General features: G+C 41.1%; 2 protein-coding genes across 6 annotated transcripts in view; one reads left to right on the top strand and one right to left on the bottom strand.

The window, feature by feature from the left end:
* Window positions 1-5,784: 5,784 nt before the first annotated feature.
* Window positions 5,785-25,336, top strand: Rfesd (Rieske Fe-S domain containing). 5 transcript variants are annotated; one of them, XM_055604030.1, is made up of 4 exons: window positions 5,785-5,944; window positions 17,513-17,685; window positions 17,779-17,813; window positions 19,524-25,336. In XM_055604030.1, exons 1-4 carry the CDS (start codon window positions 5,871-5,873, stop codon window positions 19,785-19,787), a joined length of 546 nt encoding a protein of 181 aa, XP_055460005.1. In that variant the 5' UTR covers window positions 5,785-5,870; the 3' UTR covers window positions 19,788-25,336. The 5 variants fall into 5 exon arrangements, with proteins under 5 accessions (XP_055460005.1, XP_055460006.1, XP_055460004.1 ...); XM_055604031.1 differs by lacking the exon at window positions 5,785-5,944 and adding an exon at window positions 8,969-9,038; XM_055604029.1 differs by lacking the exon at window positions 5,785-5,944 and adding an exon at window positions 9,157-9,585.
* The window catches only part of Spata9 (spermatogenesis associated 9), a 25,273-nt gene continuing 22,457 nt past the window's right edge, over window positions 23,184-25,999 (bottom strand). Inside the window, exon 5 of the mRNA XM_055604028.1 lies at window positions 23,184-23,468. Coding sequence (XP_055460003.1) covers window positions 23,184-23,468 — 285 coding nt within the window. The remainder of the gene's footprint in view (window positions 23,469-25,999) is intronic.

Here is a 25,999-nt window from a genome sequence, read left to right as displayed (position 1 = left end):
AGCTGCAGGTAGTAAGGGAACTCACAGCATTTGTTTGTTTTATAACCAAGATGGTGGCCAATCATATGACTTTCCTTAATTGCCATAAGATGGCTGTGAAACCATGTGGAGGTGGCAGTGAAGACATGGCTCCACCCTCCTTTTCCCAAAACCAACATGGTGGCTAGCTATGTGCATAGTGAGACCAGGTGGTAGCTGGCCAGATGGCTCTCCTGGCCCAGCTTAAAACTCTCTGTGTGCATGTGGCATGGACGTCTGTGCAACTGAAAACCCTTCTCTGCAAGCCAGCCTCTAGCAGCAGGCATTCCTCAGGAAATTTAAAATCTCGCTCATGGGACCTGAAGCAGCAGTGCAATTCAAAGCAATCTGTGTGTGCACAGAGTTCCCAGTACTTGTTACCTAGAAGCAGGCTGTGTCTGTCTGAAGCGGCGCTAGAGCGGTTTCCCCAAGCCAAGTTTGGTGCAGTTATGTCCAAGTACTGCTATGTCACCAGTACTTGGAGCATCAGTCATGAGCAGGGGGACAGATGTGTGCATAAAGCAGTCGAGAGAAAGTAAAGATTTTTAGGCATAGGTGGTTAGGGATAGACAGGCATCCATGGTCCGAAAGAGGTCCTGGCATGAACAGGAGAGAGAGAGAGAGAGAGAGAGAGAGAGAGAGAGAGAGAGCCCTTCCTGGCCAATGCACCAGTGTTGGAACAAATTAATGAATGATGAGGTGCACAGCAGATTTTATATGAAAGAGGTTTACTAGATGGAGACAAAGAGAGAGAGAAGAGAGAGAGAGACACCATGGGGTTCCAGAGACTGAGAGGGAGATGCCGGAGGCTGACAGCCCCAGTAAAATTCCTATGACTCGAACTCCCCTGTTCCTGGCCTTGGGTAATTGTCTAACAAATGGCCTTCAAGATAAATTGTCTCCTTGGAGAGAGACAGGCTGGAACTTCCCGAAAGAAAATGCAAGATGTTCCTTTTCCAGGCCTGCTGAGGCTGACTCCCCTCCCCCCCCCCCCCCCCGCCCTGCTTGCTTGCTTCCTGATAAGACTGCCTTAAAAAGAAGTAGCTTTCTTTCAATAAACGAGACCTTGACAAAACTTTGGTCAGCTTGGTCCTGCTCTTCTTTCTCGCTCATTTTGCCTTTCAGGTGAAGGCCTTTTCGTATCCCCCACAAATAACTAGTCCCGTGGGCAGGACAATGGGGGGAAGAGAGGAGGGCTCCCAACAGAGAAAGGGAGAGGGCAAGAGCCTAGAGAGCAAGAGGGCAAGAGAGGGATAACATGGCAGGTTGGTCCCTTTAAGGAGGAAGGTAACAATGCCTGCCGGGAGTGGCCACCTGGCCTGCAACACATGATGATATCATAGGTTGCTAAGCAACCCAGAAGAAGGTGCCTAAATACTAACAATCACCATCTGAGTGTGGATCAATTGTGACCAGATAAAATTAAGATGTCTGCTGAGTGCACAAGGTCCATAAAATAGCATCCCTAGTAAGAGTCTAACAGCGATAACCCTTTCCCACCCTGAAAATCCAGAGATCCAATGGCAAGATTGTTCACCAAAAACAATGAGCATCTAGACTGGAGTTTTGGTCTTGCTCACATTCAGCTTCCAGGAAGGAATGTGAAAGTAGAAGAAAGATAAAGCAAAACAAACAAAAACCAAACTAGGAACTAGAGCCTCCAAACACTTCTGGCATTTCTTTCCTCCAGCCGGACAGAACAAAGAAGTATCCACTAAAGACAAGGGCAGAACAGCTTGTTTTCAAGGTTCCTGCTCTAAAACTGCCTGGCTGATTCATTAATTTAGAGTAAAAGAAGCTTTAAAAAACAAAAACAAAAGGCAACTGAATATAGTCTTGGTTCTGAACTGGATTTGGGGATGATAGGAAGTAATCCCTCTTAACTTTCTGTTTTATGATTGAAGCTACTAACCTTGTTTTTAGGAAATGTACACCAAACCATTAGGGCCTGATGGGCCTTGGATAGGCAACCTACCTGGAAAAGGCCCCAGCATAGAGGAAAGCTGAAGGGTGAGCTGCATTAACCTCATTTCTTCTAATAGCAGCAAGTTACTCTAGCCACTGCTGTCTGAACATCCCACATACTAAAAGACAGTCTTTTTAATAGAGTCTCACCTTAGCTGTACCTGCTCTCTAAGGTCTTTGTCTTTTTGGTCTCTTTCTTTGCTGAGACTCTAGAGAGCAGGTATTTTGGGTGCTACTCAAAGTCATGAAGCAGTAACTTACATCTGCAGGCCCTTTACTGGAACTGCTTGGCTTTGCATACATTTGCTAAGCCAGGCTTGGTACTCAAGACTTGCTACAGACCTTGTGCATGAGGTAGCCATTCCACTGGACCTGAGGTGGTCACATGCATATGACTCGCTATTCTTATTGTTTTCAGCAGACACCTCCTGTTTTGCTTAGTTAAGCCTCCTGTTTTGCTTGGATATATTTACTTGGAAAGTCCCTTGTGGTTTGCCTATATAAATGACTTACTCTGTAATAAAGATGGCACCTTGATCAGAGCACTGTCTTGGTGTCCCTCCTTCGTGTTCTCTGTCTCTTGTGCAGGCGGTTACTATTGGTGGACACCCATGTTTCTCCATCTCCTGTTAGGAGCTGTGCATTCATTGCTGAATGTCAGGTCATAAATTTCACCTGAAAGAAAATTCAGGAAAAACCGAGAAATGTTTCACCTCCTGAGACCTCCAGGCACCCCTAATTTCTGGTGTGTGTGGCTGAGTGGCTGCTCTTTCTCCTGCAGGCTGTGTGTGCCTGCAAAAAGGGCACAAGTAGGGCTTGTTCTTTCAAAAGGACTGCACTAAGACTATTTACACACGTATATTTAATTCCAGAGGCTATTAGCATGACTCTTTAACTATACATTTAACCCATCCCAGTTGAGTCTTTATAATTAAGTAAAGATTACATTGTTCTCTTTCCTTCTAGTCTCACCTAGTACTTTCAGACAGAAAAGAAAGTTATGGATTTCTCAAAGAGCAACACAAGTAAAAGATAATTATATCTACAAGGAACTCTGAGTATCTAAAAGATGAAGTACAGTTAGCCTGAAGTATATTTTCAAAAGTAGAATTAAAAGAACTGGTGGCAGCTTAGCTGTGAGGATGATGTCAGGGGCCAAAGGAGCCTTCTCATGAGTGGTGAGAGAGTATAATTCCTCCAGCAATGAAAGCTCAGAAATGTGTACAATATTCCTGCTAAAGAAAGCCCAAAACTGAATTGGCACTCAGCATTTTTCTTGGAATCCATAAATTTGTACTTCTTTGTCCCCTCTGTCTCTGTATGTAACAATAGTGACCTCCAAGCTTATGATAGAGACATAGGTGTTCTTTTTAGCATATCTCTTCTTTACATACTTGAGCAGAGATGGCTCTCCCTAAAAAATCTGAGCTTGCTTGCTTGACCCTTTGATGTTTTAGAAGTTGGCTAGCAAATCTTTGCTAATGCTTAAAATTAATATTTTAATTTTGAACATAATGGAATTGGATATAATTATGACATATCAGGTCAGACTATGCCAAATTATAATAAAAAACAATCACATAACTAATAATAAAAAAAATCACACATTTTCAATGCCTGTGGTGGTACTCCATTGTCAACTTGATAAGATGGAAAAACACCTACAAGCTTAGTAAAGTACAGGAAGTCTCTGACGGTGAGTCCAGAAATCATGGAATGGGCGGATTTCTTGGCATTGCGGGAACGTGGTTGAGGAAAGACTGTTGCTGGGGTTTGTATTTTATCATTACTCCTTACTGGGTTCTGCTCCTCTCCAGTTCCCAGCTGCCAAACAGTAAGGAGCAACCTCTGTCATGTGGGCTTGTCCACAGCCCTGTCTGTCATTTTTAACAAAATCTCAATCACTCAATTTTGCCAAAGAAGACCTGGGAGCCAGATGGCTAGAGTGAAAGCCTGCTAGCTCAGAGAGGCAGAAAAATAAAACATCCAGCTGACCTTCCTCCTCAGCTGATATCCACAAAAAAGATGCTCTCATTCTCCACACCATCTCAAAAAAACCCTCAAACTGAATGTTCCTCCCTTCCACTTCCTATGTGCCTCTCTATCTGTTCTTCTGACTTCTTCTATTTTTTTTCTATATTTATTCCCTGTCAACTGATTGCTCGCTTCACTTCTTGACCTGTGATTGTCTTTATTCCCTCCTGTGTTAAATTAAATGTGTGTGCTAGGGCTGAGCCACACCACAACTAGAAACAGGTTTTTACAGTAGACAACACAATCTTGAGGGTTCACAGTGTGACCAAGTATGCTGCAACACTAGTGGACCTACAGCCATTCACTGAACCCTCTGGAACCACGAGCTAAAAGAGATCCTTCCTTCCTCCCTCAGGTTGTTTTTTTGTGTATTTTGTTTCAACAGTGAAAAAAAACTAATTTGTTCCCTCAGTACAACAAAAGTTAATTTTCAACCGAAGCCATATGTCTTTTGCAGTTGGATGGAAGTTGGTGAATTGCATGGGTTGGAAATGGAGAAGTATGAGATTTTTGTTACCCGTAGTTACTTGGGGCCCACGTTGGTGGAGGTCCTCTATCTGTAGTGTGGCTCATTCTTGTGACAGGTGAAAATGTAACTGCCAAAGCTTCTAGTAAGCTCTTCTCTGTTAGTCTAGAAGCATTCTGGGTGATCAGCACTCTTTTTCTCATGGCTTCTGGGAAAAATGTGAAGTGTGATGAAGAGAAAGGGGTTTGAGTATTATACTAGATAAGATGCACTGAAAAACACTGTGCTGGTTTCAAGAAGAATGGTCCTCATAAATTCATACATATATTCAAATGCTTTGTCCCCACTTTGGAACTACTTGAGAAGGATTAGGAGTTGTAGTCTTGTTGGAGGTTTATCACTGGCTTCAAAAGATATGACATTCCCAAGTGTTCTCTCTCTCTCCCTCCTATTCCCAGATCAAATGTGAGCTCTCAACCTCCTGTCACCATGCCTGTCGTTTTCTGCTCGGGGCAGGCCTGGAACTCAGCCTCCAGAGGGAGAATGGGTGTTCCATTTTTCTCAGGAGCAGCTAGAGTGCTTTAGAGCAAGGCCCATGTGCTAGGCCAGGGTGTAGAAAAGGTTTTCCACAGCGTTACAGTTTAGCTCTTTTAGCATGAGATCACCAGTGGCAATGGAAGCTCCGGCATTCCAAAACCATGGTGATACCAAAGTGTTAGAGAGCTGGGTTACACTGCTGTGCTATGTACAGCAAAGGTGGGGGAGTGCAGGAGAGGGAAGCCCACGCCTAGTTGGTTTGCAGCTGAGGCACAGGCCTGGTGAGTCCCAGGCTCAGCAGGCTGTAGGGTAAGGCCTGTGAGATGTGGCTGGCGGGGCTGATTGCAGAGTCTCAGGCGGTCTCATAGTGGAAGGCTGATTGTATCACCCAGCCAGTCACCAGCATGCATATACCCCCAGCAGCTCATTTATTTGAAATCAGGCATTTATCAATCTTTGAGCAGTGCAGTGGGAGAGATTTTGAGGGTGAACATGTTTGATAAGCCAGGGTCAGGCGGTCAGGGATACTTGATTTGCATGTAGTGGTATAGTGCCTCATTTTCCATACAGGAGCATGGTCCTATCACAAGAAAGAGAATACAGTACTTAATTAGTCTAAGTACAAATAAAGGTCACTGATTAAGACTAAGATCCTCAGCAAGGTGAGTCATTTCTAGGAATACATAGTTAGCTGAACCTTATCAGGAAAGGCTCTGTAATGTGCCCCAAGGGTTGTATAACACTCCTTACAAGACCTGGAGTCACCCAGATCAGGGGAGGCTTTTAGAACCCTGCTGAGAAAAGGGAGTCTGTCACCATAGACCAAGAACAAATAAATGGCTATCCGGAGATGTCAGACTTCAACCTTATCCAGCAGAGACCCACATGCCTTTGCTTCATCATGGACTCTAACCCTCTGAAACTGTAAGCCAAGTTAAATGCTTTTTTTTTTTATTATTATTATAATCTGCCTTGGTCTTGGGGTTTTACACAAAATAGAAAAGTAAGACAGAATACCTCATTTATTTTTTTCTTATTTGCATCACAAAAGCACCAGCATAAATATCTGTTTTGAGGATGTAGGGAACCCAGATTGGCAAATATTCTTTAAACCTCTCTGTAGTGAAAACTAGTAGCATTCAGCCTTCACCAGCTCACAAAACTAATGAAGGCAGTGTCTAAATTCTCTAAGGGGAAGTGCGTGGTACTGGAAAATCTGCTTAAAAGCAGCCTATCACTCAATATGCAGGGCTCGGACATTCCGAAGTTCAGAAGTGACACTCGAAACTGTGCCTGCGAGTCCAGAATACAGTGGAAAGGGTGGTGTGCATGACTTCCCAGCCACCACTGGGTGTCACCAGAAGACTAAGGTTAGAAATGAGAGCGAGGGAGAGAGGGAGGGAGGGAGAATGAATAGAGGTAGGGAAAATGTAAACCATTTATAAGAAGAAAAGTAGAAGGTGCCCTAAGATGGTCCCAGGTACACTTAGAGGGAGCAGTGGGAGTTGTGAAATCCACTCAGCTGAAAAGACTTTTACATAGATTTAAGGGCTGTTGCTAGTACCTAATGCACACATGATTTTGTGTGTTCATGTGTGTGCACCTGGGAAGTAAGGATTTGTTCTTCTATCCATTACAGCATTTATTATTATCACAAGACCAACTACTACATTAATACTTTTGAAAAGATAAAAAGAAAAATTTCTCTTCATGCTATGTATGTTGAATGTATGTTATGTATGTATGTTAGAAACAGATTGAAGGCCAATGGATCTAAAATATTTATCACTTTAAAAAAATGTCAGATTATGGGCTGAAGAGATGGCTCAGTGGTTAAGAACATTCTGCTCTTCTAGAGGATCTGAGTTCAATTCTCAGCATCCACATGGCTGCTCACAACTGTCTATACCTATAGTCTCAGGGGATTAAATGTCCTCTTCTGGCTTCCTCAGGAAGCAGACACACAAATGGTACATTGACATACACATAGATAAGATGCTCATACACATAAAGTAGCTAAAAAAATTTAAATGTCACATTAGAATAAGCAAAAGAAAACTTTTCATTTCTAATTAAAATCCTTATCTAACCATTTGATGCCACAAGCTGGATACTGCTAATGTGCTCTATGTGTCAAGAAGATAATTTGGAACAAGCCTGGAGAGATGATGAACTTGCTAGGAGCTCTTGCAGAGGACTCAGCTTCAATTCCCAACACACACAGCAGCTTACGTACAACCCCTTGTGATTCCAGTTTCAAAGGCCCTAATGCCCTCTTTTGACCTCTGAGGGCCTCTACATGCATGTGGGGCACATATATACACTCAGGAACACATACAGACACATAAAATGAATATTAAAAAAATAAGGCAGCCAGTAGATAATGCAAATACTATTTAATTCCAATGTTTGTGACTTTATTAAATGATATATCAAAACTAGATAATTACCCTGTTTGATAAGTGAACCAAATGGTTCTATAAAATATTAGTGGTCACCCTAAAACTATACAGTGAACATAATAGCATCAGGGATACTAACAATGGGCTATTATCCTGGACTTCTCTGTGCTTACCTGTTGGGTCTCAGTTTTTATTTATAAGCCAAACATGGTGGCTCACATCTGTAGGTGTTATGATTTGAAAGATTTGGAGGGTAATTTGAGAGACTCATTTGAGCTCACAAGTTTGAGACCAACCTACACCACATATCAAAACTTTGCCTTGAAAAAAAAAAAAAACTGCATGCAACACACCAGAATAAATGAACAAGATTCCCTAGTTTCAGGTACCTCAGTCCTTTGGGACACTAAAGGTCCCAATCACTGTTAGTATGTTGAATACAGGTTATAATGCTCAATTTTAGGTTCACGGTGGAATCACTTTTGCAAGTTAAAAATATATTGAATTCCTTCTAAGATTTTACTTCATTGATCTGGAGTACAGACAGGGCAAAAGACTTTTTTTTTTTTTTTTAATTCCTAGGCACATCTAGAGCCTAGCCAAGGTTATGAGCTATTGCATCAAAGTGTAATTAATTTTGTAAAATCTTTATTGTTCTGTGTGAGAGGGCACATGCATGCTACAGCATGCCTGTGTGAAGGAGGTCAGAGTAAGAGGTCAGGTGGACAGCTTTGCAAGTGCGTTTATGCTGTGAACCATCTTGCTGGCTTTTTTTTTTTTTTTTTTTTTTTTTTTAAATGGGTCTCTGTGTTCAAGTGATCCACTTCGGCCCCCACAGCTGCTGGCTCTACCTGTGCTTGCCATGTGCCAGTTTACAGAGAACTTTTGTAAAGCTGCAACTTACTTAGCTTCCACATCTGGGCGTGAGTATGAGGAACTCTTACTGTTTTGTTTTTAATACAAGTAAATACAAAAAGGGAAATAGACAGTTAAATTTTTGAAAGTGAAAACCACTTAAAACCACTAATTTATAAAACGTTTTAAAAGTGTACATACGTACCTGCTTGTTTGCATCTCAAGCAATAATGTATTTGTACTAAATAGACCATATTATACATGGGAACCTATATGCTATGTCTTCCAATGTTTTTTACAGCATGGAATTGGACCTTTGGGTATGCGGTATATGGCTATAAAGTTTTCGTACGTCCCTGTTGTATTTTATCCAACCACTGCCTGAGCTGATGATCGCTCTAGGTATTATTTCGTTGCTATATACAGTCCTGTACATGGATTACGTGCGTCACGAGGCTTCTGCCAAGGGTTTTTACAAGGTACATTCTTAGGCATGAGATTGCTGACTTAATTTGAAATCTGGATACTTTACCGTCCAATCTACAGACCAACAATTTAGAGAGCAATAATAGTCTTTTTAAAAATAAATTATGTCCCTGATGCTGGAAAGGCCAGAGTTAGGGATTCAGAGGCGTGGCGGGAACCAGTACTTCCGAGCACGTGATCCTGCCCCGCCCCTGGGAGGCGCGCCTCCGCCGGCGCGTGCGCAGAGACTCCGGGAGGCGGCTGGAGGGGCTGGGGCGAGGACCCCGGCTTTGAAGGTTGGGTTCTCGCGGTGCGGGGTTGGGTTCTCGCGGTGCGGGGCTGGGTTCGGGGGCGGGGGCGGAGCTTTCCGGCGCGCTGCTTCCGGCCAGACGCCGGGCCGGGCGTGGACTTCCTGCGGCGGCTGGCGGCGGTCGCGGCGTCTGGTCTGGGGCGCGCGATCCCTCGTGGACTGGCCGTCTGTAGTGGCTCTTCCGGGAAGAGCCCAGTGCACTCTTCACCGAGACGCCTCGGCCGCCAGCGGGGCAGGCACTGTGCACGTGAACCCTGGAGGCTGATCCTTGTGGAGTCTCACGCACCCCAGATGTTCTCCGCTGGGAGGGCGGTGGGGACGGCTGTGGTTGCGACGCTCAGTCTCCAGCTTCAGGCTGGCTTGTTAGCCAGCGCAGCTGGTGTTCGAGCTCCAGAGGCCGTGGCGATGGCAGCCAACTGGAGTTGCCTGGAGTCGCTGTAAATGGGAGAGGCGCATTTGCGTTGTAATAAAGCGGTTTTCGTGCCCACACTCTATGATGAAGGCTTATTCAGCATTCCGGGATTCCCATCCAGGTGACCCCTCCTGATAATCTTGAATACCAGACACTGGCGAGAATTTGCTCCGCTGCATGACTTAAGTTTAGCAAGTGTTCAGCTTTAAATATTTATGAACACTGTCTAGTATATTAGCATTCCTGGATTTAAATTCAGAACCATCTTTCTTGATAATATGTATGCAACACCGATATGAAGATCTCTACACATTTTTGCTGAACAGTTTTTGTGGCTTTCAAGATGATTTTTTTTTTTCAGGCCACATGTTTTTTACAAATCGCTGGCTGCTAGTTAAACGAAAGTAAGAACAAACAGCATATTAGTTCATGAGTCTTCAATTTTTGTGAGTAATGAACATTTACTTGTAAAGTGTCCAAGCAGTAGTCAGTCACTCAAGAAATGTAGCTGGTCTTAACGTATTGTCAGCCAAACTGATAGAAAATTGACTAACGAATTTCCCCTCCCTGAGCCTAACAGCGAGGGCGTCACCCTTGAGATAAGCTTGGTAATGGGTGATACGAGTCCCCACTCTTAGTAAGCGCATCATAGTCATTGCTCAAGAGGAGCGACACGTGAGTACCTTTAGTTTCATGTCTTTTATCTCCAGTAAATGTACACTTGAATGAAATGTCTGCATTAGAAAGGTGTCTAAAACTGACATCTGCTTAGCTAATATGTAATTTTATGAAATTCTCACTTTAAGAAACCTAATATTAGGGATCTACAAACAAAACCCCACTTTTTTTTTTTTTTTTAAGGGAATGGTGGAACAGAGAACTAAAGTTTACGGAAATCTATTCCTCAGTTAGGGTACCTGGCTAACTTTCTGCTTCCCTTTATTTAGTTAAAGGAATCTGTTATTTTAGCTCTATTGTACACAGGGTGACTGTGGTGAATAATATATTGGATTTTTGAAAAAGCCAAGTGCATGTAAACTGTTCTCATCACAGTATGTTAATTATGTATGGGAACTCACTTATTAACTAGCTAAACTTAGTCATTCCACAGTGTATGTGTGCTTCAGAACATCATGTTGTATGCTGTAAATACGTAAATTTTTTCTGCCAGTGTAAGAACACTATACTTAAAAAAGGTTCTACATTATTAAAGTGGAGGAAATATGTAGGCATATGTTGGCTTGCCTGAATAGTTTATAAGATTAACAAAATTAATTAATTAACAAGATTAACAAAACAGTCTTAATGGTGAACACATGAACTCATTGTTTGAATGGATTGTGATATTCACAGTATTTAATTAAGAACAATGTGAGTGTAAATTTTAAGTAATCATCACATACCAAAAGTAGTACCATTTATGACACATTAAGAAAACTGTTATTTGAAAAGTAATACTTTCCTAAGCATATGCAAGGCTATAGTCATAATTCTCTGAAATTGTTATCACTTAGAGCCCTTCCTGTTCCTTTCTTATCAGTCCCTTCAAAGTTCACTACATTGTTCTTGTTTGGAGGCAAACCTTGTAAATGTTCTGTGTTCAAACACTGAAATTTGAGGGAGGCTTGTGTTTGGTTTTACTTGTTTGGTTGTCAGGAATGATTAACTTTTAGAGTTAGTCTAAATGTATTAGATTTTGTTATTTTTTTCGTGTGTGTGTGTATATCTAACTTCTTATCTACTACTACGTTTTGACAAAAGCTGTACAAAATTCTGTAATAGTTCATTCCTGTAATCAGAGGTAAATGCTTTGATACAAACCCCTGTTTTTCTTGAGTTTTCAACAAAGATATAAAGTATTCGACTTGAATACTAAAAAGAATAACATTAACTATAAGAAATAAGAACATTTCTGAGAATATTTGTATTATCCTCTTGCTTTTCTCTGTAAGTTTATCCTATAAACGTATTCATGGGACCCAGGGAGATGGCTCAGCTCTTAAGGGTGCTTCGGCTCTTCCCGAGAATGTGAACTCAGCATCCTGCATCCATATGGTCATTTAAACTGTCTGTAACTCCAGTTGTAGGGGATCTGATGCTGCCTTCCAGCTCCTGGGGCACCTGACATGCACGCAATGTGCAGATTACCTGCAGACAGAATACCAAGACTAATTAAATAATAATGAAATATTTTAAAAGCATGCATTCGTGAGTGACCTGCTACGTGCTTTCGCATATGATAAAAAAGGAAAGCTTACTTTCACATTTTATAAACAAGTTTATTTCTACTGCTATACAGCATTCCACTGAATGAATACACAAATTATTCACCCCACAACTAATGATCTGTGTTGTTTCTTGTCGTTTGCTGGTGTGGTCATTCTTCTGACATTCCTCAAGTGGGATATTGGGTCATGAATGTTAGACTTTACTGGGTGAGGCCAAGATGCACTGAGACTAGCTTATGCCATCCTAGGGGTTATGCCATATTCCTGCCTATCTTCTCTAACGTTTTTGCTAGTTTGCGGGGTGGAAATATTCTAGCTTGGGATTTGCTTTGCATTTGCTTTCATCTTCCCAATGAGGTTAAACATCTTCACATATCTATTGCCCACTAGGAATTCCTCATCTGTGAACTCTTTGTTCATGTCTTCTGACCACTTTGCTTATTTACTGTCCACAGTTCTTCACATGTCCTGTATTTTACTTTGTAGGGTATGTGTGTTGCATATTAAAATTTCTTTCCTTTTACTTCAGCCTATTTCCCCATTTTCTACTTGTTTCACTTTTTTTTTTTTTTTTTTTACCATTTGGTTTCTTTGTGTTCTTTCCATGAAATCTGATAAGGCTGTAGTTCCAGCTCTGAGGGTGAATGTTCCCACTAGGAATTTGTTTTTTTGACCAAATCAACCCAAACCAGATGACCGTAGATACAGGAATTTCCAGCTTCTCATCAGCCACAAACACCCCCAAATTATGGTGATGATCTCCTTTACCTTTTTATTTCTCCTAAGACAGAGTCTTATTAAACAGCCCTGGCTGGTCTGGAACTCACTGTGTAGACCAGGCTAGCCTTGAACTCAAAGAGATGTGCTTGCCTCTGCCTCCTGAGTGCTGGGATTAAAGATGTGTGCCACCACACCTGGCCCCTTGCTTTTTTTGTTACAGTTATTTTTGCTTATTTTATTGTGGAATAATTCTGTAAAAGAGCATATATCATAGTTTTTCAAATAACAGTTGTGTTAGTTTGGGTTTTATTGTTGTGAAGAGACACCAATAGCAACTCTTATGAGAGAAAACATTTGAGGCAGGATGACATGTACTTCAGAGGTTAGTTCATTATCACCATGGTGGGAAACATGGCAGCATGCAGTCAGACTGTATGAGACCGCAAAGCTGTCTCCACAGTGACACACGTCATCCAAGAAGGCCACACGTAATAATACCACTCCCCATGGGCCAAGCATTCAAACACTAGGTCTATGAGAGCCATTCCTGTTAGAACCACCGCAACAGTCAAATGCCAAATTAAGTACCCACCCCCAACCCACATGGTGGGGACAGAACTCCAGCATTTGCTGGTCAGCTGAGGTTCAACCCAGCCCATCTAGGGTAACTAGAGCAAGGGTTGACTGCAAATTCCAGAGTAGTTCCTAAACTTAATTTGTGTAAAGTTTATACATTGTATGAAAGCTCTCAGTTCTGAGAACCCTATCAGTGCAGACATTCTCCTTTCATTCATGCATGTTCTAGAACCCAGGCTTGTGGTGCACTCAGACTTCCACCTGGCTTAGTTGCCCCATTGTTCGTCAGTAAATTCCCTTTTCTTTTAATATTATTTTTGTTTGTTTGTTGCTTTTTGTGTTTTGAGACAGGGTTTCTCTGTGTTGCCTATGCTCTTCTGTACTTGCTCTGTAGACCAGGCTGGCCTTGAACTCACAGAGATTCACCTGCCTCTGCCTCCCTGAGTGCCGGGACTATAGCGGTGCGCCACCACGCCTGGCTGTAAATTCCCTTTTCTAAAGCTCCCTTCTAATAAACTGCCTAGAGATTTTATTTCTAAGTAAATGTTTTCTGTTTTTGCACGCTTGCTTTTAATTGAGTCATAGTTTTTCCCTCCTGGCATTGTAAGGTTGATGGGTTGGAGTCATATAATCTAGGTCCAAGTTCTCCATTAAACAAATTGGATGTGTGGGGAACTTACCGGCAAAATGTAGCCTCAGGCTGAAAGGCTCCAGGAGGGTAGCTTCCTGTTTGGTCAAGTAAAAGGTGTGTTAACTCCTTGTGAAGCTGGCAGCATCAGTGTTGTTTAGAAGGTAGGTTGTGAGGGTCGTCTTCATACAACTGGAGTATTGACGTTAACGTGTGATTCACAGTGTTTTCGGTTTTACACAACTGTACGTTCTTAACACTAGGAGCATTTCACAGTATACTTTTTGCTGTGTTTAATAGCAGTGGAGTTTCTACTGATAATGTGGGACATCATTCTCATTCACTTCATTTCCTTTTCCATATTTAATTCTTTATCCTGCGTAAGGCAAAGTTGTAAACCTTATACTGTCATAAAAAATTCATACAATTATAATATTGCTAATGTGAAACTGAAAGGTGCTAAGGCGCTGGTCTGGCGGTTTACGGGCACTGGCCTCACTGGACTGGTGGTTTTCGGGCACTGGCTGCTCTGGACTGGCGGTTTATGGACACTGGCTGCTGTGGACTGGTGATTTACAGGCGCTGGCCACGCTGGATTGGCGGTTTGTGAGCACTGGCCTCACTGGACTGGTGGTTTACGGGCACTGGCCGCGCTGGACTGGCGGTTTACGGGCACTGGCCGCGCTGGACTGGCGGTTTATGGGCACTGGCCGCCCTGGACTGGTGGTTTACGAGCACTGGCCATGCTGGACTGGCGGTTTATGGGCACTGGCCGCCCTGGACTGGCGGTTTATGGGCACTGGCCGTGCTGGACTGGCGGTTTATGGGCACTGGACGCGCTGGACTGGTGGTTTACGAGCACTGGCTGTGCTGGACTGGTGGTTTATGGGCACTGGCCGCTCTCGAAGAGGAACCGGGCTTGACTTCAGCACCCACCTGATATGTACAATCCTCTCTAACTCCAGATCCAGGGATTGGACGCTGTCTCCTGGCCTCCTCAAGCCCCAGTCAGGCATGAACATGTGGTGCACAGACATACACATAAAATAAAAACCAAAAAAAAAAAGGATATTATTTAAAACCTAGGATTGCTAAATCTTTAGAATTATTTTATTTTTGATTTGGAAGGCTATGTCCGATGTAAACATCCATTGAGGGCTTTTAAGATGATCAAATAAGTATTTGGGTATTGAAAACGTACACATAGCATTTGGTGCTAGAGATATAGCTTAGTTGTTAGAGTGCTTTCCATGTATGCACAAGCCCTGGATTTGATCCCAAGCACTGCATTAACCTGGTGTGGTATCTAAGGCCTGTAATATTAGGGAAATGGAGGCAGGAAGATCAGGGGTGCAAGGCAGCCTAAGACACATGAGACCTGGCTCAAAACCAAGCATGTCTTGTAAACATCTGGCTGCGTTGCTTTGCATCTTGAAGAACATCTGCGGAGTGGCACATGTTATAAAATGTTATTCTTGAGGGTAAGTCAGACCTGTAGCCCTTGAGACTGTCTCTGTGGATAATATTGAATAATTTCTTAGTCCTGATTTTTTTCTTTAGCCTTTTTTGTTTGTTTGTTTTTGTATTTTGTTTTTCAAGACAGTTTCTCTGTGTAACCTTGGCTGTCCTGGACTCTCTTTGTAGACCATGCTTGCCTCGAACTCACAAGAATCTGCCTGTCTCTGCCTTCCTGAGTGCTGGGATTAAAAGCGTGCACCACCGTGCCAGATTTGTTTACCTTTTAATGTCTACCTTTGATACACAGAATGAAATACCAGACAAAATTTAGAAGTATAGGCTAAAAAGGGGCTTGTAATGGTTATACGTTTCACTTAGATAATAACCAATATTTGGTTATTTAATTTTAAAAAAAGTAAGTTTATAGAAAGGAAGCAGGATAGTCTGAACATTTTGCTAACAACCAGTTTTAGAACAATATAGTTTCCTGGGAAGCCCCAGTTTTTTTCATTTATCATTTACATGAATTTACCTGAATTTATCATTTTTATCATTTAATTTATCATTTATCAAATTTACATGAATTTATCATTTACATCAATTTACCTCATTGACTGCCTTTTGTTTTCTCTGGTTATTACCTACCTGCAATTTGAGGCAGGTGATAAAGTAGATTATCGTCATTTGATTAGCAGTTATTAGGTGTGGTCTCGCCTCTCTGTACTGGTCTTGCCCCTTGTGCTGTCTTCTACTGTCCTGTAAATGGGACTTGCTCTAGGGATTGGTTGCTTCTCCCTCCCACATCAGAAACACTGTAGCCAGCTCGCTCTGGCTGTGGTGCCTCACTGTAGCAGCTTTCTATTGTGTTTTCATACTTGTTCTGTTAGCACCCACTTTCCAGAGAGCCTGGAGCACTGTCATTAAAGTGGGAACATGTAAAACTTCTATGCTGGTGACTTCCCAGTGCTCCTAGAACAGCTGTCCTTGCCTCTGTCACCACTATTGCGATACAACCAGCTCTTACCTGTAACCAAGAGATGGCCAATCTTGCTCATTATCCTCCACTTTATGTTTGGTTCCTCAGATTAAACAAGCCTTTTCTCTCCGTAAGGCTGTCACTCTGTCTTTTGCATGGATTTCTCTTCTGCCAGTGCTTTGCATATCTGGCTCCTTTTAGGGGAGGGGCTTCAACTTGATTAGCTCAGTTACTCTACAGTTCTTTGCAAAATTTCCTCACCCTGTCAACCAATGTAATTTCATCATGATTTACTTTAATGTCATCCGTATTTATATATCCATTCTCTATCAATCATACTATGTAGAACACAGTCCTGGAGATAGCAGAAAGCTTGCATGTCCTAACTCCCAAAGTGACAATCACATAGTCATTGATTGGAAAACCTCCATAAAATGATGTCTATAACGAGGAGAAAGCTCTGAAGGAGAATGTGGAAAGAGCTCATTTGTAATTCTGTGGTGGCCTTTGAAGATTACCTGCAGTCATTCCTTGAGCAGCTTCTCTGTCAGTGTGAACAGTTGTGATTACATGTTACCGTGGCACTGTAACCTCTGTCATCTGTTGTAAGCTTTCATTTTCTCACCTAATAAAGGAATTGAAGTAGCTCTGCTGCAAGGTAACAAACAGTCCAGGCACCTACCGGCCCCTGTACCGTAACATCTTCTGTTAGGGGTGAGCTTACTTTGTGAGCTCACAGTAGGCTCCTAAAGTCTCAACACTGCTGTCATTTTAGTTCTGCTCACATGGAGTCAACAGACTGTGATTATAGTCTTAAAGTGTGTGGAAGCTACCGAGTCACTTTCCAATTAAAAAGGCTGAATATTTGTTCTAAGAAAAAAAATGCATAGTCTACAATTCTCTTGTATAAGTTATCCAAAGGGAAAAAATCATCTTAGTGTCTTTTTGTAAAAATGGAATAATCTATTCACCCCTCTCTCCTCTTGCACAGAGTAGTTATCTAGTTGGATGAACAAAAGTTGGCCATGTGTTCATGCACTTCAAGTGGCCAGAGCAGCAGGGCATCCAAGAATCTATGGGACTCCTTCACCAGACAAAAACAGTGCGAAGAACAACTGGATGTTCTTTCATATTGACTGTGATAGGAAATGAAAGTGCAGTGAAGCTTTAGGCTCTTTAGGCTTAGGCATCTGCTCCAAAAGTTCCTTCTTAAGTATTGAAAGTGACTAATGTCTTCCCCGATAGTGGGAAGTCTTCCTTGGTTTAGCAGATGTTGGGTCCCTAAATCAAGGTAAAGATGAGCATAATCTAGTGCTTATAAATGTTTTATTCTGTATACCTATAGAAAAATGCATCCATTAGTTCCAAGAAATCCAGACTAGAGAGAAAACACAGTTTTTCTCTTTCGTTTTCCTCCTCACATCCTTTCCTGACTTGTCTTCTTTCTCTCCTCACTAAATAGCATGGACCTTCAAATCTCTGAACAAGATGATGAAAAGAAGTACACTTCTGTCTGTGTTGGCAGAGAAGATGACATTAGAAAGTCAGAAAGAATGACAGCTGTTGTCCATGACAGAGAAGTGGTCATTTTCTACCATAAAGGGGAATATCATGCTATGGACATTCGCTGCTACCGTAAGATTTATTTTCATTTATGGAATTTGTATTTGTTCCTCATTAAACTATAAAAATTCAGTTTCATGAATAGATATATCAATTCCTTTTCAGATTCTGGAGGACCCTTACACTTGGGAGAAATTGAGGTATGTAAAACTAAATTTACTCTAAGCAAACTCGGATGTTTCCTATATTCTTATTTTATTATATATTCCTTATTCAAAGATTAATAATTTATATTCAATTCTACTTTAGTGCTTTGAAAATGATTGCCTCTGTTCTTACCTAGTCATATCATAAAATGCAAAGAAAACTATTTTGCAGATAAATAATAACTATGAATATCTTTTGGCCTAACAAGTATGCTGAGATAATCTACCCCATGCATATAATTGCACAGATGTTTGACTATGTACAGGAAAACTTTATTATATTATCATTATAATGAAAAACTTGAGACCACCTCATTAAGTACATTATAACATAGTCATGTTGAGGAATATTATGCACCCATTAAATTAATGAAGCAAGCCTATGTGTGCAGGTATGGAGAGATGTTCACAATGTATTTGTGAGTATTAAGAGCAAATGGAGTAGTTCCAATGAGTCTAATGCATTCACTTTTTATTTATACATTGCATGCTTGAATTTTATGAGTATATATTTTCAATATAATAAAAAGTTTTCAAAGTATTTTAGAGAAACTACATTTTAAAAACTTATCTGAAGAATTTGGGGAAATCGTCTTTGCCTTCTTAGTTATCTAATTTCTGTCTTCTATTTGGTTGTGGGTTTTGTTATGTTTTGTTTTGTCTAAGAAAAGAACAAACCTGAGTTTCATTCTCTATGCACTTGCTATTTGCCTGGTAACTATATCTGTTCTTGTTCCTTATGTTACAGGGCATGTATTTAAGTTATAAAAATGTGACTCTTTGCTGAAACCTCTATGGGAACCCAAGTTAACATTCCTCTGATTCTGGTGCACTGGGCTGTAAGCATATGTTGAGAATGCTATAGAATTGTCTCCAGTGTTTTAGCCTATAAAGAATTTACTACTCAACATGTGAGCCACAATCTAGGACTCTTGGCATGTATGGACGATCCCTGTGAGCAAAGAGGATCACTCTGCAGAGGCCGCTCTGGTCTTCATCAGGCTCCACTGATTGAACCCAGATCAGGCTTAGAGGCCAGTGCCTTCACCTGCTTAATTGTTTCACTGGCATGCTCATCCTTGTTCCTGACTCAGTCCAGGCTGGCCTCAAGTTCAAGGTCCTTCTGCCTCATCTCCTCAGTACTGGGATGACAGGTTCATGCCTGCTCCTGGAGCTGTTCTTTTTTTTTATTTTAATTTTTTATTAATTACAATTTATTCACGTTGTATCCCCCCTGTAGCTCCTTCCTCCCCTCCCAATCCCACCCTCTCTCCTCCTTCTCCACCCATGTCCCTCCCCCAGTCCATTGATAGGGGAGGTCTTCCTCCCCTTCCTTCTTATCCTAGTCTGTCAGATCTCATCAAGGGTGGCTGCATTGTCTTCTTCTATGGCCTGGTAATGCTGCTCCCCACTCAGGGGGAGGTGATCAAAGAGCAGGCCAATCAGTTCATGCCAGAGATGTTCCCTGTTCCCATTACTATGGAACCCACTTGGACACTGAACTGCCATGGGCTACATCTGTGCAGGGGTTCTAGGTTATCTCCATGCATGGTCCTTGGTTGGAGTATCAGTCTCAGAAAAGACCCCTGTGCCCAGATGAAGCTGTTCTTTAACCCAGCTCTCCTGCATTGGATTCTTAACTAACTCAGATTTGTCATACACTTGAAATGTCAAGAGTATTAATCTGTTATTTTTCTCCTCCAGGATTTCAATGGACAGTCATGCATAGTTTGCCCCTGGCATAAATACAAAATCACTTTGGCAACAGGAGAAGGATTATATCAGTCTATAAACCCTAAAGACCCATCAGCAAAACCCAAGTGGTGCTCCAAAGGCGTAAAGCAAAGGATTCATACCGTGACGGTGGATAATGGCAATATTTATGTCACACTTTCTAAGGAACCTTTTAAATGTGACTCTGATTTTTATGCCACTGGAGAATTCAAAGTGATTCAAAGTTCTTCCTGATAAAAAAATATATGGCAGCAACAACAACAAAAATGTGTATGTTTGAAAAGACTTTTCGGTCATTTTTTTTTTTTTTTTCAGTTTCAAAGATGAATTTTTTCCAACATATATACAAATATCTTCAAAAACCACAGATTTTGTCAGGGGCTGGAGAGAAGGGCCAGTGTCTAAGAGCTCTTGCTATTCTTTGAGAAGACCTGAGTTTGGTTCTTAGCACTCACAAGTGGCTCATAGTCACCTGTGGCCTGTGATTCTGACTCCAAGAGATCTGATACCCTCATCTGGCCTCTGTGCGCACCTGCACATTCAAGTCATTTACACGTAAATTAAAATAAAAGCAGATGTTTCTTACAGTTTTGGATTTGGGAGGTCTAAAAGCACATTTACTTTGGTATGATTTCAGGGGCCTGATGATGTCGGTAGAGTACTTTCCATCTGTCTCAGGACTGATTGGAATCTGTACAGTATAGGTTTGAGATAATCAGCTTAAGAAGGATGGAGATAACTTAGAGTAAACACAGTCATAACAGATAAAACAGAAAACAGGAAAAGTTTAAATGGAAAATAGATCCCCCTTAAATACAGCAGGTTTTATTTTGGAAAGTTTTCATATGGTCAAAGTTAACAGCAGAATGAATCTTATCGCTTGCTTCACCAGTTCCGAGCATTCTTTTCACATTGCTATGTCCACAGATTGCCTACCCCCTCTAATTATGGTTTTTATAGGTTTAAAAGTAAAATTTAAGTACACTGAGATTCCCAAAGTTTAGTTGTGTACTTTTGCTTACAAATGGTTAACATGTTTTACTTGTTAAAATTGCCTCCAAAACATGAGGGCAATGTATATTTTGAACATAAAAAACAAAAAACTTAAAGCTAGGTGGTATACACCTCTGATTCCAGCATTCTGAGGCAGAGGCAGAAGAATCTTTATGAGTTGAGGCCAACCTGGTCTACATAGCCCCAGGCAGCCAGCACTGCATAGTGAGACCCTATCCAGGGGGCTGCGGGTGCTAGATGTCAAAACCAAATGTCTCTTTTTTTTGGGGGGGGGGGGCCGAATTTTTTTGTAGCCCTGTCCATCCTGGAGTTAACTGTATACCAGGCTGTCCTCGAATTCACAGAGATTTACCTGCCTCTGCCTCTGCCTACTGAGTCCTGGGATCAAAGGTGTATACCACCACTGCCCATCTTTGACTTGTCTCTTGTCAGGGGTGATTTTTGAAGTAAAAAGGCCACACACTGTCACACTGTAGCCAAGACAGATGTAAAGCCTCCTATTTAATAGGCCAAAGTACTTTCAAATAAAAGTTTAAAAGAATTTTAGAGAACATGGTGCGTGGGGAACATCTAGTTTCCCATAAATGTGTGGGCAGCAGAGATGGATCATCTCATTGCTTAGCATCTACAAGCAGGGTTGATGTTCACTTGGCTTGCCCTGGTTTTACTACACCAGTTATTTGTGGCCTGGCTGTTCCGGCTGCCTGGGACCCTATTGTTAGTCAGGATTTAGGGTAACACCCTGGGTGTCTGTCAGGCAGAACTTAGCACTCAGTAAAATGGAGGTATAAATGGGGCCAGAAAGGGTGTGTAGGTTATGAATTCAGGGCGAATACATTGAAAAACAAAACCAAATCTCAAAGCATAGGAATTTTCATGGTTTGGGTGAGTTAAGTATCTTAACCTAGTACTTAGCATGCTAAAGGACTTCACCTGGGTTGGGGTGGAGAGGTTGGGATTCCTGGCAAGATGGCTCAGTGGCTAAGTGTACTTGCTGCTCTTTCTGAGGACTGAAGTTTGGCTCACAAGTGCTTGGACCTTTTGCTGTGAATTATTGCATTTCCTTTTCTTTTGGGATATGGGTTATGTGATAGAAGACATTTGTTACTTATTTGTGGAAGTACTAATAAGCCAGGTTTGGGCTTCAATAGTGTTTACACGAACAGCTGAGCTACTCATGGGGTTCAAGAAATGTGCCATCTCTGAGGGGAGATTTACCGGCCACAAAATTTTACCATGTGTTAGAGTGTAAAGTGCCTGGAGAAATCAAAGTCATTCCTTTAGGCAAAAACTAGGACCTCAGTTTATAGGGCCATGTATAGCAGCATTTCTGTCATGAGCCAATGGAAGTGATGACTGCCACTTATGGACTGGGTTCATTGTTCTAATTTGTCTTTAAATTTGGAAATAAAAGTGGTCATTTTGGGGCTGGAGAGATGGCTCAGAGGTTTAGAGCACTGGCTGCTCTTCCAAAGGTCCTGAGTTCAATTCCCAGCGAGACCTGGTGCCCTCTTCTGGCCTGCAGGTGTACATGGAGGCAGAACACAGTATACACAATAAATAAATAAATCTTTAAAAAAAAAAAAAAGTGGTCATTTTGCCAGGCTCAGTGGCAAGCGCCTATAGTCCTGGCTTCTCAGGAGGCTGAGGTAATAGGATCATTTGACCCAGAAATTCAGAGCTGGAATGGGGATATAGCCAAACTCTATTATCAAATAACAACCTTATCACATCTTGTCCTATCACATAAATCTCCCCAGATTTGCAAGTAACATTTTGTTTTATAAGCTTTTGTATCTATAAACATCAAGTCCTTTATAATTTCACAAGTGAGTCAGGAGGAGGACTCAGCTCTAGAGCCTGCAAATAGAAACTTTTTTTTTTTTTTACTTTCTCTGAAAAAGATATGTAAGCATTGTTTTAAACAGTTTCTGTCTGCCTGTATGTATATGCACCACACACCAGAAGAGGGCATCAGAGCCTGCAGTTATAGACAGTTCTCAGTCAGAGAGGCTGAGAACCTAATCTGGGTTCTCTGCAAGAGCAGCAAGAGCTTTTAACTACTGAGCCATCTCTCCAGCCCCTAAATATATACAGCATTTTGTTATGATATTTTTCTTTCCAGATAAACATTCAAAACAATTCTTAACATATAAATGAATTTGAATACATCTATATTATAAACAGTATGAATACAACAGAATATGAATTCTCTTATTATAAATGTTGTATGGCTAAGTATTTTCTATAACAGTATGGTCAGTGATTAAGAGCACATTCTGCTCTTCCACAGGACCAGGTTTGGGTTCCAGCATCCGTGTCAGGCAGCTCCTGGAGACCTGACACTATTTTCTGGCCTGTGCAGATACCTACACATATACTTATGAAAATAAAAGTTAAAAACACTGGATAGGCATACATATATTGTACGTCAAGATTCATTTTATTGTCTCTGTCATATAAATACAAGAGAATGATGCCATAGCCTTTTTGCTGCTCTATCCCCTTTTAAAAGAGCATTCAGCATATCTGAACTGGTCTTCTGGTATGTCTGATGAAATGCATGTGGATAGATAACTATTGCACTCTCTATAAAGTGGTATCTGTTCATATTTCTCATTCATTCAGCTCAGCTGATTGGTCAAACACGGAGTGTAAAACCTGGATCTTGTTACTCTGCTTGTTGGCAGGAGGCTTGGGGTGGCCTGCAAGGTTCTCAGTCTTCTCTGGCAATGACCTGTAAGGTTTCGCTTTGATTTCACCTTCAGAAAATACGGGCGTTGGAAGCACAGGCTCAGAAAAGGCTTTCCGAAAATTCTCACTCTCTCTATTTTGCCTTATGGATTCTTCTTCTTGGAAAATGCTCTTTATCTTTCCAAGCACAGCATTAACACAGACGGCCTGTACCAATAAAAGCCACAGACAAAAAGTAACACATCTGACATAGTCAATAATCTTCATGTTCTAATTTAAAAAGCCCTTCCTGTGAGGAAACACTGAGTCATGGGAGGCGATTAATTCCTTATCCTAAATATGGAAAAATGTTTAAATAAAATTTGCAGAACTGAGAAATGCAGCAGGCTTATTCATTCAACCTGTTCTGTATTACTAATGATGACAACAATGAAGCCAAGTAGGACAGCAGCATATTCCAGAAAGCTAAAGGGAACCTAACTAGTTTACTGTGCAGAAGAGCTGCTTCAAGATGACGTTATGACAGTAGATACTCAGTGTTTTCTCTCTCCTTCAGACTTCAAAGCTAGAGGGCTTTCTTACCTCTCTAACAAAACTTTGACTGGAATCACACATTGGTTAACATGAAAGACTTACCATTGTGCATTTCCATACATTATATTATACTGCATCTTTATCTGACCCACCCTCTTCATCTTTGCACCAGTCCCTTGCCCCTTCCTAGCACTACTCTCAATAGTTTAGGTCTTTTTTAAAAAGTCATTTTAGTCTCCGTATGAGACAACACATACTCTTCTTTCTGTGTCTTTTGTCGTCTTTTTCAGCAGGATGACCTCAAGTTCTAGTTTTAATTTTTCCACATGATATAATTTCATTTCATAGCTTTCTTCTGCATTGATATAGATGATCATGCCATTTTTTGTCTTAATTCTGTTTATACTCTGTGTTAAATGTATTGGCTTGCAAATGTAAAAACCATCCTAGCATCCTTGTTATAAAACTGATTTAATGATGTTAGATGATGGTTATTTTAGTTTTTCAAGATAGGGTTTCTCTGTGTAGACTTGGTTGTCCTGGACTCGCTTTGTAGACCAGGCTGGCCTCGAACTCACAGTGATTCTCCTGCCTCTGCCTCCTGAGTGCTGGGATTATAGGCATGCACCACCACACTCAGCTAGATGATATTTTTTTAAATATATTTTTGAGTTAAATTTTTAAATATCTTTTATGTTTTTTTGCATCTAATACATTTTAGAGATATTCAAGAATTAAAAAGATTATGTTGCCCTATACTTTCTTTCCCTCTCTTTTCTCCATTTCGCATTTTTTATATTTGTAAAGCTTGTATTAATGACTTAAATATGTTTTGGAAAATAGTGTTTTATGTGTTGACTAAAAGAATGTGTGTTTTGCTATGTTGTATGGAATATTGTGTAGATATTTGTTAAATCATTGACCGTTAGTATATTTAATGTTTCTTTGTTGATATTTTTGTCATGATGATCTATCCGGTGGTGAGAGCAGGGATACTAAAGTCACCCACTATTATTGTATTGTATCTTTATCTCCTTTTATTCTGTGTAGTATTTGTTTAATAAGATTGAGTGATCCGACTTTCAATTTACACATATTTATAACCATATGTCTCCTTACTGGATTGTTCCTCTTATGGTTTAGATGTGAAATGTTCTCCACAGGCTCATGGGCTAAAGGCTTGGTCCCCAGATAATGGACCTGTTTTCGGGGGTACTGGTAATCTTAAGTCATGGGTACTACTTACAGTAAATATTTCACTGGAGGCATGTTCTAGGGGCTGTATCTTGCCCTGTCCATATCTCTTCCCTCTGCTTCTTCTCTGTTATTAAAGGAACAGCTTCTGCATTCATTGCCATGCTGTTTCTGTCTCGCATACCTCCAATGCCAAAGCAGTGGAGAAAACTAGCATTAGCTGAAACCTCTGACACCATGGGCCAAAATCAACCTTTTCTTCTTTAAAATTCTTTCAGTTTTTTCAGTGATGGAAAGCACAGTTTCTTTTGTCCATATAAACTGACCTCATTTTTGTCTCTTCTGAACATTTTGTCTTGTATGTTTTGTTTGATATGAATATAGATTCTCCTGCTTGTTTCCGCTTAATCTGCTTAGAATATAATTTTCTGGTATTTCACTTTTAGTCTGTGTATGAATTCGTGAGGAATGTGAGTTTCTTGCTGTCAGCATTTCTTTGGTCTTGTTTTATAATCCAAGTAGCTGATTTGAAACTTTGTGTGCATATGTATGTGTGTTATCTGTATACATGGTGTGTGTATGTGGAGGCATGTGCACATGTGCACAGAGGCAAGGCAAGAGTATATTATCTTGCTTGATCACTATTCACCTTGTCTTTTGAGACAGGGTAGCTTACTGAACCTAGACTCATCAGTTTATCTAAGCTGGCTTGAAACAAACTCCATAGACTCACTTGTCCCTCCTCACCCACCACCAACCAGTACTCAAGTTCTAGATGTATGCTGACATGCCTAGCTTTTATGTAGAAAGGGTCCAGTGTTGGAGGTTGATCTGGTTCTGTCTAATTTAAAGTTAATCACTTTCACCCCTGAGGACTGCTTGTTACAAGCGAACACACACACTCCCCAAATGATGTTGTAAACTTTGCCTCTCTGTTTAACTAATAAAATGCCAACATACCTGGGCAAGGTGGATAGAGAGGTTTGGGCAAGGTGGATAGAGAGGTTTGG

This window comes from Psammomys obesus, unplaced genomic scaffold, assembly GCF_907164565.1.
Source record: "Psammomys obesus unplaced genomic scaffold, mPsaObe1.curated_primary_1811, whole genome shotgun sequence".
NCBI lineage: Eukaryota > Metazoa > Chordata > Mammalia > Rodentia > Muridae > Psammomys > Psammomys obesus.
Note: the sequence above shows the minus strand (reverse complement) of the source record. Positions and strands in the feature narration are given on the sequence as shown.